The sequence below is a fragment of the Pseudochaenichthys georgianus genome, chromosome 21 (genome assembly GCF_902827115.2).
Source record: "Pseudochaenichthys georgianus chromosome 21, fPseGeo1.2, whole genome shotgun sequence".
Classification (NCBI taxonomy): Eukaryota; Metazoa; Chordata; class Actinopteri; order Perciformes; family Channichthyidae; genus Pseudochaenichthys; species Pseudochaenichthys georgianus.
Genome location: NC_047523.1, coordinates 14769686 through 14785684, shown reverse-complemented (window position 1 = coordinate 14785684; position 15999 = coordinate 14769686). Strand labels below are relative to the sequence as shown.

At 38.0% G+C, this 15999-nt stretch overlaps 2 protein-coding genes across 2 annotated transcripts in view; both read right to left on the bottom strand.

The window, feature by feature from the left end:
• Window positions 1-6034: 6034 nt before the first annotated feature.
• Window positions 6035-8523, bottom strand: fev (FEV transcription factor, ETS family member). The gene is made up of 3 exons (XM_034109289.1): window positions 8475-8523; window positions 7741-7812; window positions 6035-6576 (listed from the first exon to the last, which is right to left on the bottom strand). The coding sequence occupies exons 1-3, from the start codon at window positions 8521-8523 to the stop codon at window positions 6035-6037; spliced, it is 663 nt and encodes a 220-aa protein (XP_033965180.1).
• Window positions 8524-13172: 4649 nt separating this feature from the next.
• The window catches only part of cryba2b (crystallin, beta A2b), a 2836-nt gene continuing 9 nt past the window's right edge, over window positions 13173-15999 (bottom strand). Inside the window, exons 1-5 of the mRNA XM_034110443.2 lie at window position 15999; window positions 14977-15161; window positions 13922-14063; window positions 13689-13831; window positions 13173-13495 (exon numbers count right to left, since the gene is read on the bottom strand). The exon at window position 15999 is cut by the window's right edge and continues 9 nt beyond it. Coding sequence (XP_033966334.1) covers window positions 13348-13495; window positions 13689-13831; window positions 13922-14063; window positions 14977-15134 — 591 coding nt within the window. The 5' untranslated portion in view covers window positions 15135-15161; window position 15999 and the 3' untranslated portion in view covers window positions 13173-13347. The remainder of the gene's footprint in view (window positions 13496-13688; window positions 13832-13921; window positions 14064-14976; window positions 15162-15998) is intronic.

Sequence of the window (15999 nt, the reverse complement as noted above, 5' to 3'; positions counted from 1 at the left end):
GTGAACGCAACACTGTGCAGCAACCTATGTCAGCTCATAGATGCCGGAGTTTCCACATCACTTGAACGCACCCTTCAAAGAGATACACTTTTGAAATGCATTCCCAACTGTTTCGTAAGATTGACCCTAAAGAAAACAAATGATTACTATATGTGAAAAGTGACAGATCACCTCAAGCAGTATTGGAAGTCTTTAAAGTCGCAATAGACTTGTTTTCTTTATGCCTTAACGTATCATTATAAAATAAATAGCACAATGTAATGCTTTAAAATAATGACCCCAATAGTCAAGCTTGGTTCCTTGAGTGTTGCTTGCAATTCTGGTTTGCACTGAGTACTATTTTCTGGGTATATTAAGGCTAGATTAACGAAACAAAGAAAATGCGTCAACCATTGTAAAATCAGAACAGAAGTGATCTCCATGGGAACAACATGGATGTAGCTATTGGGAACAATGCTACTGGAGATATCTGGATTGACTATTTCCAGCAGATGCTATAAGAGATGGAGAACAATTATAGTGGAAAACTAAATGCAGTGTTGTGTGTTGTTAGTAGTTATTAGGCCCTGAGTGACACAGAAGATGTAATGTATACTATACTAATACCAATTGGAAAAACGAGGGGGAGTTAAAAAATTATCAATAGGTTTTTTTAAAGAATTTTTGGTGATTTAAAACATAGAATGCAATTTGCTTTGTTAAAATGGGTTAAACGATAGAAAAAAAGGAAGTGTGGTAATTAAAGTGTTGTTATCCCTGTGCAGGAGACACATACGAGTGCAGATAGACTCTGTCTAGTCATCAATACATCCAAACAAGGATGATGTCCAAATGGGAATTACTTACACTAAAGTTGTATTTATAAGTGCTGCTGCCTAATAACATCAGTACTATTCTCCTCCTCTTCCCCTCCCCCTCCCCCTTCCCCCTCCTCCCCTCCTCCCCCCTCCCCCCTCTCCCTCCTCCTCCCCCTCCTTCTCCTTGTGTTTTCTTGCTGCTCCACTGTCTCTGCATTCACACTGTTAATCCTGTGGCTTGCAGCAAAAACACCCACATATAGTTTGTTACGCAAGAAGGGAAAGGAGGAGTGCTTAGCAGCATCAATAGCTGCAGCAGATTAGTGGCAGGGCACTTCGCAGAGAAGACAGTCCAGTGAAATTACAATGTTTTTGAAGTGACTCAATCTCGGTGGAGTTTCCTCAATGTTGATCCCAGAAGCACAATATGATCAAAGTCTGAGTGAAATGAACAACAGATCCAGGATACACACCTACCCGGACCACTATCCCTCCCTCTCTGTCTCTCTCACACACACTGTCACATGCACAGTATCAGAGAGGTTCAGTGGTCAATAGCAATTCAGATTATTTCTCTTTAATATGCAGAACACATACACAGATGCGTTTGCATGGGGATGAGGGACCTCCCACTCACACACAAACACAAACACATACACACACACACACAGACACACACACACACACACACACACACACACACACACACACTTGCTGTTCCTTTTTAGCAATCAAAAATACAAAACAACTTGTGCACATTCGAAAGGAATATCACAAGAAGTCCTCACATAATACCTCACAAAATGTATGTTAGCCAACATGTACGTTTTATAAGAACGTAAGTTTAGTTATAATGTGACTCATTTTTACTAAAAAGGCATATTATTTAATATTTAAAAACATGACTAAGTACCAGGTGTCCCTTTCCATTGGAGAAAATGGGATTCAGTGCCCTCTTGAGTGACCTTTCAATGGAGAAAACATGATGCATGGTCCACTGCTGGGTGCCCTTACAGTGGAGAAAATGCATTAAAGTGCCCTTATGAGTGCCCTTCCAGTGCATAGCTCACTAGGTGTTCATTTTAAGTGGAGAAAATGTAAAGCATTGCCCTAAGGGTGACCTTTCAGAAAACATATTGGAATGCCCAGGTGCCCCATTGACACGATTCTTGTGTGTTGTGTCACGTTTTTAGTTTTGTGTGTCTGGTAGTGGGTGTTTTGCTTGTCTCCTTGTCATGTTTCCTCCCTGTGTATTGTCTGGTCTTTTGCCTTGGTCAGGTCTATGCTCTTTTGTGCTCTAGAAAAGTGTTGTTCTTCACCACGGTAGCGATTATCATTTTGTTCTCATTGTTGTCATCTCATTCTGAGATTAGTTATTGACTATTTTTTGCTGTATTTTGGAAAATAAAGTATCCTACCAATACTTTACCTCTGTCTCCCGGGTCGTGCAATTGGGTCCTACCTCCTAAGTGCCTGAGCTCTAACACCCATCCAGTGGAGAAAACGTGATGCAGTGTGCTAATGGGTGCTCCTAATATGGAGACAATGTCATCTCTGCTCTCTCCCAATATGCTGCACACTTTCTTTGTGTTGTGTAATCTCTGGTGCATGCTGGTGCCTTTTATATATTATTTTTGTCGGCTCTCTCAGTAGCGTAAATGTTTCTTATGTAAATGTACACTTCACATTGTTTAAATGGGGATACAACGTATGTGTCCATTTGAGACCTTCTTCTTCTGGTAAATCTGTTGTTGTTATTTCCGGTGTTATCACCTGGTTATGTAAAACATGTTCTGATGTTGGCAGAGTATTGGCGCCCCCATGTGGGACGATGCCTGTTGTCACATTGTGACTCCACTCTACCATGTAATCAGCAGATACAGCAGAAAACAATGATATTAAGAGCAGAGTTTGGCCTAACTGACGACAAGTAATGCCTGTTAATGAAATCTCAATGTTATACAGCATGTCCAGTTTTTGTTGTTGTTGTGAAAATACAAATCTCAACTTCAACAAAGTATAGCTGAGTGGGGTTTGCTCCAGTCACCTCAACTACCTTGAATAAATGAGCCAAGGAAGAGATATTACATTTGTAAATGCACAAAGCATTGAATGTAAAATGAATGCTTGGCTTAAAAAAAATTGTTAAGACAAAAAAGACGCGTCACTAAACTCTGTTAGGTAGGTACACATCAACAGCTGACCTCTTACCATCCACCTCTTTTTTATGTAAGGGCCCTTTTTAGATAAGAGTCCTCCTTATATTAAAAGTCGAATTTTTAGATAAGGTTCCCCCCCTGTGTCCGGAACTACTTTTTAGATAAAGGACTATATAAAAAGTTTAATTTAAAAAACGGTCAGCCCTTATGTCCAGAAGTAAACTTTTGGATAAAAGTCCGCCATTAAATAAAAGTTGAATTTTTCGATAAGGGTCCCCTGTTATATAAAAATTAAACTTTTTGGATAAGGGTCCCCCTTATGTCCAGAACAGACTTATTAGATAAATGACCCTCCTTATGTCCGGAACAAACTTTTAAGATAAGGGTTCTACCCTTATCTAAAAAGTTAACTTTTAGATAGGGGTCCCCCCTTATGTAAAAAGTTAACTTCTAAATAATGTTCCCCCCAATGTCTGGAACAATTTTTTTAAACAAGGGTCCATCCTTTTATTAAAAAAATTACATTTTAGATGAGGGTCCAACTTTATGTCCGCCACAAATTGTTTAGTTAACAGTCCCTCCACCACCCCCCCCCCCCCCCCCCCCCCTTATAACGCGGAATAACTTTTTAGATAACGGTCCACCCTTATACAAAAAGAATACTTTTTAAATTATTATTATTATTTTGTCCAGAACTAGCATTTTAGATAAGGGAAGGGTTCCCTGTGGAACTCAGATTTAATTGCTATAGTGTGATGCGCTGAAAATGACGTTTTGGAAATATTGCACAGGCTCTGGTGTCTATTATGTGGCACTAGAGAACCCACACTTAAAAACAAATGTGTGCTGTTTATCATGTGTAGTCTTCACATTATAATGTCAATGTACATTTGATAATGTTTGTCATATAGGGCAGACTTCATGTTAGCAGCAAGTGGTGCTGGGACTATATGTCTCATCTTTGACCTGTAAAAAGTACCTGTGAAATTGAGCCATCTTGCCACACAGAACTATATCAGTTAACTACTTTCATCACTGTTAACATGTGTGTCAAGTTGTGTGTGTCTACATGCATCATTAAGCCAGAAACAAGTACTTTACTCTTAAAAGTTATCATACCAAGTTTTGGAAATATCTGAATAATCTGGGAGGAGATTTGTAGGTGAAAGCACAAAGAGGGGCTGCTAATTTGTAGGGGGTACATTTGCTTGCAGAATAATATCAAAATATCACATTTTTCACCAGTCCTGACAAGTGTTCAAAAAACCTCAAGGATTTAAGCATGCTAAGGCCATAGCATCGAGCAATTTCAAAAGGTCCTTTACTCCGATTCAGTCCATGCTCGGGTGCTCAAATAATTATCCAAGCAATTTCAATATGTCCTTCGCTCTGACTCTGTCTGTGCTCGGGCCCAAATGATTCGGTGATTATCCTAGAAAAAGGCTCTTACAACAATGAAATGCCTGTGTTGGCTAACATCCTCCTACATACATTCAAGTGGGCCCATTTGATCCACACAAGTGATGGCTTTCCATTTACACCGAAGTTATGCATTTCAGAGATGGTATAGGAAACCCATTGTGCAGAAACCATCTTTAGATAAGCCCTAAATAACACATGTATACTCGATGCGTGGTTTTGGCCCCAGACTGTATGGAATTGGCATAAAGTGGGCATGTCAGTAAAGGAAAGACCTGTGGATACTAAACAACCAATTTTCCTTCAGGTGAGAAGTCAAAATATGACTATGGCAATGCTATTGTTTTCCTTCTGAAAAGCTATTTAGCCTCCTTCCCAACAAGTTTTCTTCAACCATCACAGCATACTCTTCACAATGAGTACAACACTTATGTGGTTTCTAATCTTGTCATATAACTATTTTCCATAATAATCTGAATTTAAAAATACCATAGAAAAATATTTCCGACAGCATAATGTAAGGTAAGCATGGAAGGTAATGTGGCATGTTGATAAAAAAATGTAGAGTGGCACAGTGGTGTTTGCAGTCAAACAAAAAAAAGGCAGCAACACACAATTCAAACATACTGACGAATAGATTTATTTACAACAGACTATAAACTTCATTAATTTGTATTGGTATAGCTATTTTTGCTTTAGAAGCTACGTGAATGAATAAAATGCAATTCATTTCAAAATCACTAAAAAGCAGCGAATAGCCTGAGCCCGTCTCTACAAACAGTATTTACTGAAAGGTTCATGAATTCACAGTTTCTGTTACTATTCACGTCTGAGACTACTTCTCACAAAATGCAACCCTATACCTCTACATTGTATTTATTTTGTATTGCAAGTGGGATACATTTAATTTTCCTACATGGCTATGTAATCTGATTTCTTAGTAAAAAGAAATTCAAGTTACAATATTTTTACAGGAGTGATATTTAGTAAACTTACACGACAGGCATTAGGCCATTCCATAACCACAAGATGGCGCCAAGAGCCTAGTAATAAGAAGTGATTTGCTCCCAAATGTGTGTAAAAGCACTCACCTTTGTGTAAAAACAACCACATGACCCACGAAGAGAGGATGAGAGACAGCAAAGGAACAGGCAAGAAGAACTGATAGGTATAAAACGTAAATATTAAATCAAGCTTTTTTTTTAGTAATGCTCTATACATTGTTAATTTGGAAAAACGCTTTCCAACAATGAGTGAGCGAAATTAGAAAATCATGAAAGGGGAGTTTATGGCTTAAGATCTAATTATTATCGTTTAGACAACGCGTAAAAGTTCAACAACACTGCGTAATTTCATTGGCGGTCCTTCATATATGTAATCATTTGCTACTGGAAACAAGTCCTGATTTTAAAGTAGAACTAATGGTTTTTTTTTATTTACATGTTTTTAAACGTCTTTCTTACGCAAAACCATTGTCTCAGCAGCATTTACATGGCTACAATTATATATTCACGCGTCTAAATGTAGCATGTTGCTGAGACAACCCAAATCAATCCAATATTTGCAAATTACCCAAACCTTTGTCACCTCTCTTCGTTCCTTGTTGTATTACCGGCCGTGTTTATACTTCTCCAGGTTGTCTAAAAGATTCATTAGTAGTCAGTTGTAATGGTTATTGATGTTGGTCAGGCTGTTGATGTTGTTGACGCAGCTGATGTGGGACGGAGACACGGTGCCAAAGGGCCCCGGAGGCTGGAGGTTGTGGCTGTGGTACAGAGCCGAAGGGGGGGATCCGGCCCAGTAGGAGAAACCTGAGGGGCCCACGCCGGGGCCCATGAGGTTCAGTTTGGAGATCCCGGCGAAGGGAATCGGGGAGAAGTTCCCCTGAAACTTGTAGATGGCCTGCTCCGTGGTGGACGGCTGGCACACCTGCGCCAAGCCGTGGAAATCGAACTTGTAGGCGTAGCGCTTTCCGTGCACTTTGGTCATGATGTTCTTGTCGTAGTAGTAGCGCAGCGCCCGGCTCAGCTTGTCGTAGTTCATGTTGGGTTTGCTCTTGCGCTCCCCCCAGCGCCGGGCCACCTCGTCCGGGTCGATGAGCTTGAACTCTCCGTTGGTGCCCTCCCAGGCGATGTACGCCATGTTGGTGCTGTCCGAGAGGAGCTCCAACAGGAACTGCCACAACTGGATCTGCCCGCTGCCTGGACAGGAGAGGGGAAAATATAACCATGATGTTAAAGATTAGAAATGAATGCAATTTATAAATCATAAATTATAAATTAAAAATACAGACATCTTTTGTGTAAATACATGAAATAATGCATATTGTTGAGGCATTTAACATTTGACCTTGTATCAAATCATATATTGTCAGTCATCAGTATCTAACAATTCGGCTGCACGTCTTCGTTGATAATCCACTGATTTTGAAGTCAAATTGCAGAATATTAGAAAGCATCATTATGTGCATTAATGTTTGAAAATATGTACGCATTGGATTAAAACTGTATCAAACTGTTATATTGTTCATTCATTCAAATGAAATGCTTCAAAACAACCTCTGCAGGCACATTGTTTTCCTTAGATAGGCTAGTTCATAAGCTATTTAAATTGTATCTTCTAGGTCATTTTGAACATGGTATTATTTAATTGAAAAATTCCTATAAATGATAGTCAAACGTATTTAAATTTTCGATTTAAAAATATAACTAACTGCTATATTTCGACATTTGCAGCGTTGAGAGATCATAATGCCCGTTTAGGTCTATTAGCACTATGACAGTGTAATTAAATCAATGACAATCTGTGTACCGTTGAATTTTGCTATGTTGTTTTTTTAATTTAATTTCAAGCTTCTACTTCTTCTTTATTTAAATATATAATTCAGATTTTAGTCTGAATATGGAAGTGTACGTTTATAAACTAGGTCATCTACAAATCCTGTTATGGAGTAACAGGAATTTCTTCATTAAATAACAATTCTACATTATCCGTGAGCAAAAAACTGCAATTTCAAAGCAGGAAGAAGACAAACTGTATTTGGATCGATAACTTACCAATTAGATCTATAATGGAATGAAAAAAGACACTGGCCTTCAACACCGTTTTCATGCTGATAAGTAAAATAATAAAATAAAATGTGTTTTTTTTCTCTTATCATTTTATATCTTTTTTTCAAAGTCAGTTTAAAACTAAAGCCAGCAAATACACGGTGGCCTTTGAAGCTGCATAACTACCCAACAGCTTTAAGTATTTAATGTTCTTATATTAATATTCTTTAAGTATTTTGGGAATTTCTAAAAGCTTTTTTATATTAAATCACTGCACCCGTGTGTCCCGGCAGGCCGTTCAGTCCATTCTCTTACCTTTCTGTACTCCTGTGTTTATTGGACCCCAGGATGCTCCTTTGCTTTCCTTCAACAGATTTTCTGTTGGATCTGTAATAAAAAAAGACATACTAATTGTAAGCATCACAAACTCTCTATCATCTATTTATCTATGTCATATAGTCTATAAATAATCAATTTCAAGAAACCATTAAGGATACTCTCATATTCTAATCTTGCTTTGGTTGGTTTGAAACTTAGTTGGTAGGTCCAGGTTTTTCTAAAATTGAATTGGATATCTTTATCCAAGCAACAATTTAGGACGAGAAAAATAAAGTGATTGAAAAAATAATAAGAAATGTGTGTATTTACATCTATTTTAATTAAAAGAATATCCGTTGTAAGATTGCGTAAAGAGCCTGCAAAATGTGATCAGAGCGGTGCGTAAAATTCAAACTGATTTGAAATGTTAAAAAAGGCCAAATATCTCCAGAAGGTAACATTGATTAAAATCCTAATTGTGTCCTGGTCCGCTCGCATGCCTAATGGAAGAAGCTTGTCTTCTTCGAGGTCTCCTCTCCGAGAAGCCAGGAAACGCGTCCAGGAAAAAGGATTTCCGATTTCCGACAAAAGAGCAGACGGGCTTTCAGATTGAAAGGCTGAACAATGATCTGCCCTGGAGACGGAACACATCGCCTCACCGACACCCGGCAGAATTTAAAGAATCATAACCGCTTATTTCTATAATTCTTCCTTGGACTTAAAAGACGAACCTGAGAGATACATGTTGAACATGAGGTTTCCTCCGCAGTCCGGTCTCATTGTGTTCTGTTGTTCAGAATGGGTTGGATTTCATTTCGTTGGTGGCGGTGGAAAAGATTTTTATTAAACTTTATCTCATAACTGAGATCTGGAATAAATGCGGGTGGACAGATTGAAGTTTCCAGGCAACTGTCAGTGGCCCCCATCTCTGAGACAATATTCAGACAGCAATTTCCCCTGGTGCATTGCTTTAATTAAAAGAGCAATTTACCTCTGTCAGCCCGCCTGGTGCCCACAATAAAAAGAGGCAGATAGAAATTGGGCCCTTATCAATCCACCATCACAGTTTAATAAAGTTTCCGCGTTAAGATCTGAGTTTCTATGGTGAATTGGAGTGTTTGACATGGAAACCAGTTCAGATCCTCCTCACTTTTCCACCTCTTACCTCTTGGCAAACAACAAAGACCTATTTCATGTTGGGGAAAGAATATTTACCTTGAAAAGCACGCTCTGGTGCACACAAGAAAGCAAGAACATTCATCCCCCCCTGACCTTCTGTTTGTGGGTTTAATGTTATACAGCCTCAATCGGAGGGTAATGAGGTTGTAACAATAAAACCATGGATTCTGGTGCTCGCACTGACGTTATCATTTACGCTCATATTTTTCCAATTGTTGTGTTTTTCAGAGGCAGTAGACTGTGTGAAGCTGTATGGGCTTTGATGCCCTGCCCTATTCTCCCTTGAACTGTAGAAAAATAATGAACAGTGGCCAATGTCTTGTCTAGACCCTTTGAAATGATTAGTTAAATAATCAAAACTGTGTTTAAACCCCAATATAAAGATAGATACATCTCAATACATCAACCAAACATTGACATTAAGGTAAGATATCATGAAGCTATTGAAACACAGTGAATACATGCAATTTGAATAATTTATATGCATAAATGTCACATATAAGTTTATCACACAATAGTTAATAGTGATAAATCCAGACTATGTTGTATGTCTGTTAAGCTCCAAAGCACTTGTTAGGCATTTCAAAGCAATACATACATGTAAAGAGGAAATTGATGTAATTTATGAGGGTGGCAAAAACCCTGGCATGATTAAAGTCCGTTCATCAATGAAACAGGTGGAAGATATATTCAAAGATTGATCATATTGGAACATCCTTGATTTGATTCTGCAATATTTCTTTGTGTATTATATCTCTTTCTATTCAGATATTCAGGGGGAAAAATGCCACAGAATAATTTAGAAACATCAAGAAATTAAAATATTTAAAACAAGCTGACGTTGACACATGTATATCTCTAGGATCTTCTGTGGTTTTGCATTTAGTTTGCCTTGTCATAAATGTAATACACTGTGTGTCATGAAATGAAGAGAAACCCATACTGCATGAATCTAAAATCAAACTCATGCATTCGTGGAAAGGATTGTCAAAGCTTTTTGTTGGAAACAGTGGTTTAAAAAGGTAAAATATATCCAATTAAAACATTTTAAATGAAAAACACTATAAACAATACATTTCTTTATTTCAAACTACAAATATTACATTAATATTAAAGTCACATTACATGTATCCAACAGATCATCTTATACTCTATCCTTTAACTCAAAAGCATGTTTGGCCTCTGTTGACTGAACTAAAAGTAAACTGTCTGCTAATCATTCATAATCTATTTTAGTGTTTGCTCTACAAAGTCACCCAACTGAGCTCACAAAAGTACAAATACAAACAAACTCAGCATAGGAAAAAGGGTATACTGTAGGCTATATATTTCAATCTTTTATTTATCTCCATTTTATAGCACTCAAGTTCAAGTCCGTGTTTACATTACCAATCGTTGTAACAGTAAGATTGCATCAAACTATAATTGACTAAATATAGCAGTAACAAATTAGCTCAAATATTTTCCTCTCAGACAAAGAGGAGCAAATTGTGTTCAATTGATAAATGCTGAATTCATTAGCAAATAGGATATTTTCATTGCCTTCCTTCCTGGACTTTGAGGTAGATTTCATTCTTCACATGGCAGCAGTTCCTCGGGGCTGGGCTCTGTAGGTGTGTCTCTGCATTCCAGACTTGCTTTAGCTGCCTGTGTCCAAGTAAGAGTCGCAGGCAACTTAAAACAAGCCTCGAAAGCTGGACTGTATCCACTGATGCAGTGGGTCTAGATAGGTGTGTCAGTGATCAGCATGAGGCTAGAAATCCCCTAATGGAAAGAAAAAACAATTGCATAATAACATCAGAAAAGCCTTCGCATGTTCTGTTTATTCATTTCTTGATTATTTTAACAGATTCAATTGTTGCTACATCTGGGGTAAATAGTATGTCAAACCTTAAGAGTAAAGTCATCATCTGATAGTAGCTATACTACAGTAGCCTGCAAATAAAACGGATGCATATATGTATTAAAGCATGTTAATGATGCATAATTCCCATTAACCAACATAAATCATTATAAAAGGGTTAGATATTTAATCAATTAGAATAGTTGCCCAAAATGTGAACGATACAGCAGCCCCTGTAGTCATTTTGTGGCAAATAAGGAACAAAAACTGAATAACATAATTTAATCTGATGAACACATTGTCCAAAAGAAACAACATATGTATTAATTTCAGTTAAACAAATCAATCAATATCATTAAAGCATAGCATAAATAAAAAATGTTCCTCTGTAATGCCTTGAACTTACCTTGCTTCTGTGAACTGTGTTGCATCTTACTACACTGCTCAAGTGTCACTCCTCTTAAACCACAGTGCAAGCTGCTTTAATCTGTCTGCAGAGGTATGTATATTTGAGAAAGGTGTGTTTGCATGGTTACACATTTATTAAAAGATCCTGTTTTTTGGGTGTGGGACAGTTAGCCAGTGCAGGCTTGTGGGCGTGTAACACGTAATCCCACGTCCTGGACCAACAGGAGGAGTGTGCGTGGAGGTAAATACACTCCAGGATCCCGGCGTGTGACTGTAAGATAAACATGATGGTGCCACATTGCAATGAACAAGCAAATGCTGAGCTACAATACTTTTAAGAGAGTAGTTGTGTGAAATGCGGGTAGGGGAAATTAATGAATCATCCAAATATATTAAGTTAATCAAAGTTCATGTCAGAAATGATATCTATCTTTGTGATCACTTCTGGTCTATTCTGTGGTAAAAACTGCAGGACTTTTTCTAATATTGGGTTTCAGTAGTTGCAGCTACAGCTTTGTAAATATATAATAAGGGGAATCCATAAGGAATAGGGATAATGGTATTTACTTACATTTAACTAATCAATGTGCTACGGAAAAGTTAAAATGTTTTGAAATGTAAAAGTCCAGTATGAGACTGCAAAATCAACTAACTGAATACCCCTCCACTAACCCCTCCCTTTCCAAAAATTTCCGGAGGATCCCTGAAGGGGATTATGTCAGTTAAAAAACAGCAGGCAACCTCCATGTCTTAAAAGTGAAGCCATTGCAGAAGTGCTTTAAACCTGCATTATTTCAAATGGCCAGCAGGGGACAAATCCACTGGTTGAAAAAAGAAGTCCGGTTGTATAGAAGTCTATGAGTCAATTACCCTACTTTTTACTTAATTTATTACCTTTTATTATTAATATTTTTCCTTGTGAGTTTATTGTCTCAATCGCTATTGTTACACGTATAGTTGTTCATCTGTGAGTTGTTTAGTTTGTTTAGATCTGAGATCAGTCTATAAACAACTATAGGCCTCGCAATATTAAGTGAATCCTTACTGAACAACTTATTGGCACTAAATATCTGTTTTGATATCTTATATCTTGCATTTGAGGGCATGTATCACAAGAATTATGACCTGTGGAGTCCCTCAAGGCTCCACCCTGGGGCCTTTTCCCTTTAACAGTTACATACTTCCACTGGTTTAGTTTATGGAAAACAAAACAAAAAGCTACTGTTCAGAACACGCACAATTACATAATCATATCACTACTTATTAGTTTTGGGGGAAAGATCAAAAATCCCTTTTGACACAAAACATATCTCAGAAATGCATTGTCACAAAAGTGGAGGGGCTTTTCACAGCCATAAATTAATAATTTCAGGTTGCAAAGTTTTCAAATGTTTTTTTGAACATTACTTGGGTTCATTTACATTTACTTTTCATCAATGACTGAAAACATCAATTATTAATTGTCTCTCAGAGGACCACAAATAGCCTCTTTTAAACTGCTTAAATAGTACTGAAAACACTTTTAAATAATGATAGCTCAAAATGTGCTAACAGCACCGAGTAGCTGTGATGCCTGTGTCAGTCCATTGAAAGTAATACCATTTTCTCTACTATTTTTTTCAAATTGTGATTGTGTCCAAAAACAATAATTAGAAACCAATGTGATCTTGTGCTCTTGTTTATTCGAAATAAGAATACAGTCTCACAAGAACAATTTCACATATCTAAAACCTAAACAGGGTGGTTCGACTCAAATATTTGTATGTATGTTATCTAAAGGCTAAATATGTCCTATAAATAAATACAAATCAGCCTGCTCTATGAAGCTAAAAGACATTAAGGTGCTCTGACTTTGCTTGCTCAAAATGATTGACAGCTCAATTTAGCCAATCAGATGTTGATCTATTAAATGATGGTGATCATTGGTAAAAGAAAAAGGAATGTCAACAAACAGTGTATAGTTTTGAAGAAAAGCCTTTATTTCCTATTTCAAGGACAGCTTTAGCATAGTAGAAGAAAAAGGTACTTAGATATCCACACATGCAGAGCCACAGAGCGATAGAAAGAGTTTATCCATCTACTGTTCTGTGACAGCAGTCTGTCCGGGGTTCAAGTCGAGGAATGGGGCTCGGGAGAGTTTTTATTTTGTTGGGTCAGGCAGGCAGAGTGAAGGCTTAGTGCTGGATCCTACGGATGGACTGCACTTGGTTGGTGTGAGCCTGGGTGCTGTACTCGTTGTAGTTTCTGTACTCGCCTTGGTGTCTGTCTCTCTCCAGGATGTACTGGTAGCCACGGTATCCAGGGAACTGGTAGGCAACCCAGCTGCACAGAGAGAAAGGGGGGAGGGTTGAGTCAAGGTCAGATCAAAGGATAAATATACTTTAAACAAACATTTCCCTAGACATTTAGTGGATTCTAATTATTTTCACTGTTAATAGTTATGGGTGGTGATTGATGTTGCAGAATGGAAAATCAGAAGCCAGAGACATAAATAGAAAAAATATATGCAACTTACGCTCCGGAGTTGACTTTGATGGAGGGAACCTCCTTGCTGCACCAGCCCATGGCCTGTAGGGAGGGGTAGTCATCGCACATCTCGAACTTACGGCCCTGGAAGTCCTCAGAATCATACATGGTCACCTTGCTGTCACTGTGGTTCTGCAGAGAGGAAGACAGAGCAGGGATGTAAGCCAGCTATAGCAGTTGATAGATGCTTATTAATGCAAATATAAAAAACAAATAACTTACAGCGCTCTTGACGGGTCTGAAGGAAAGCATGTGCTCGGTTCTGTAGCTGCTGTTTCCGCTCCAGGCCTCGTAGCGGGGGTAGTCTCCCTTCTCCAGGATGAACTGCTGCCCCTGGAACTCGGGGTACTCATAACCCACCCAACTAGACAGAGAGAAAGCCAAAGAGAGAAAGCCAAAGCGAGGAGAAGAGGAAAAAAATTAGGTTAAATGAGCAGACAATACTTAAATTATCAGTATATAAACAATAATTGATAGAATTTAGGAATAAAACAGTACTGAACCCCTAAATGCAAATTATTTTTAGTGCGACATCACTGAAACTGTCATTTTCATGAAACAAAAGAGTCCAACACCCATAGATCGGCCTGCGGTGAATACAACATGCAGCTTCTTTTGTCACTGGGAGCACAAAGCAAACATTAAATACTGCTGCTGCACCCAGGGCTCTTTATCTGATCGCCAGTCAGTCAGACAGCCATTCTGGCTCACGGCCGGCAGCTGCACACAGCCAACTCATATCACAATAGGGATACACTTGGATGCATGCGCACACACATGCAGACGATACATGCCAAGTAGCAATGCAATAACATCATGGGCTGTAATTTATGTTTTTGTATTATTGTGCCTTTTATACTTGTTGAGAGTCAGTGTTTGAGGCTTGTGTGCAGGCTTAAATTAAAAATTAGAAAGTCAATAATGTGATCCTATTAGATATTTTAATGGGAGAAAAAAACACTCTTTTAAGAGCAGCTATGTGTATTTAATAAAATATTTGAGGAAAATTACAGAATAGCTTACTGAAATAGAAAATGTAACTCAATATTACTCTAATTCTATGAATGCTGTTTGGTACAATTGTAGCCAGATTCTAGCAAATCGTTGACTCAAATCCACCCATCATCATATATATTTTAGAGCGTAAATATGTACCAAATGGTCAAATGAATGTCCTATTGAAGGAAACTGCAATGGCCAAAACACTGACCATGAAACAGACAACAAATGTAGAACTGGATAGATGGAAGCAAAGAACAACAACAACGCAAACTTACGGTCCATTCTCCACCTTGATGGAGCGGATCTTGTTGAAGCCCCTCTCCATGATGTTCTGGCACTCCAGCATGAACTCACAGCGCTTGCCCTGGAAGTTCTCCTCCTCCCAGACTGTGATCTTGAACTGGCCCATCTGCTCCATCTGTTGAGTGTTCATGGTTGCTGTTTTCCTTTGGGAGTTACTCTATGACCAAGGCAGACAAAACAATAGATTCCAGTCAAAATCACCAGACTTGCATGTCCTACAGGCTTAGAGGTAACAAGAATAAGTAAAGTTAATGTTTTTTGAGAGAACACACACATTGAAAGAATAAAATAAATCTGACTTTTTACTAATAAGCGGATGTTTTTTAGGTTGATTGAAATTATATGTAAAAAAAGATAAGAATAAGCTGCACCAGTCCCTTTCTATTGGAATATTCTACTAAGCCTTTCCTCTAGAAAGACATAACTTTTAAGGTCACTTTCCAAAAGTGTCCAACAAATTCCACTCATTAATCATTTTTGCATTTCTCCACAGTACATATTTGTCTCTGTTTCTAGTAGAGAGACTAAATCAAGAATTATAGACAGAATTACTGTTACATGAAGCAGAATGCCACAACCGTGAACTTCATTTTGTAAGAGATGCTGTTTACAGCACAATCTGAAGCCTTTAGCTAATATAATTTCCAATGTTAACCATATTTAGCCCAATTACTTTGCTTTTAAGGTGAATAAAAACACACCATACAGTATAAATGGTTTGACAACATTTAGGATGTCTACAGGCCAAACACAAGCATGCATCATCTTGCTGTCTTTTTTTAAAAAGCCTTTACTCTAGAAAGACATATCTTTTTTTTAAAAAAGACAGCTGAAATCAGCAATATAAAGTGGCCTCAATGTTTTACTTCTTAGTAAATCATTCGAAGTGCATCCATAGCTATCTATCGATCAATATGGATAGCATCCTGGTGGCTGTCAGGCTCCACCATAGTAGTTCCCATAGCTGACTGAGGCAGTGTGTTGGAATACTTACA

Bases quoted from the DNA above. Each gene is read 5' to 3' on its own strand.
- fev (XM_034109289.1), bottom strand. From the start codon at position 8,523: ATGAGACCGGACTGCGGAGGAAACCTCATGTTCAACATGTATCTCTCA. The intron at 7,813-8,474 runs GTTCGTCTTTTA...TTTTTATTACAG, and splicing joins GTTCAACATGTATCTCTCAG to ATCCAACAGAAAATCTGTTG. The intron at 6,577-7,740 runs GTAAGAGAATGG...TCTCCTGTCCAG, and splicing joins AAACACAGGAGTACAGAAAG to GCAGCGGGCAGATCCAGTTG.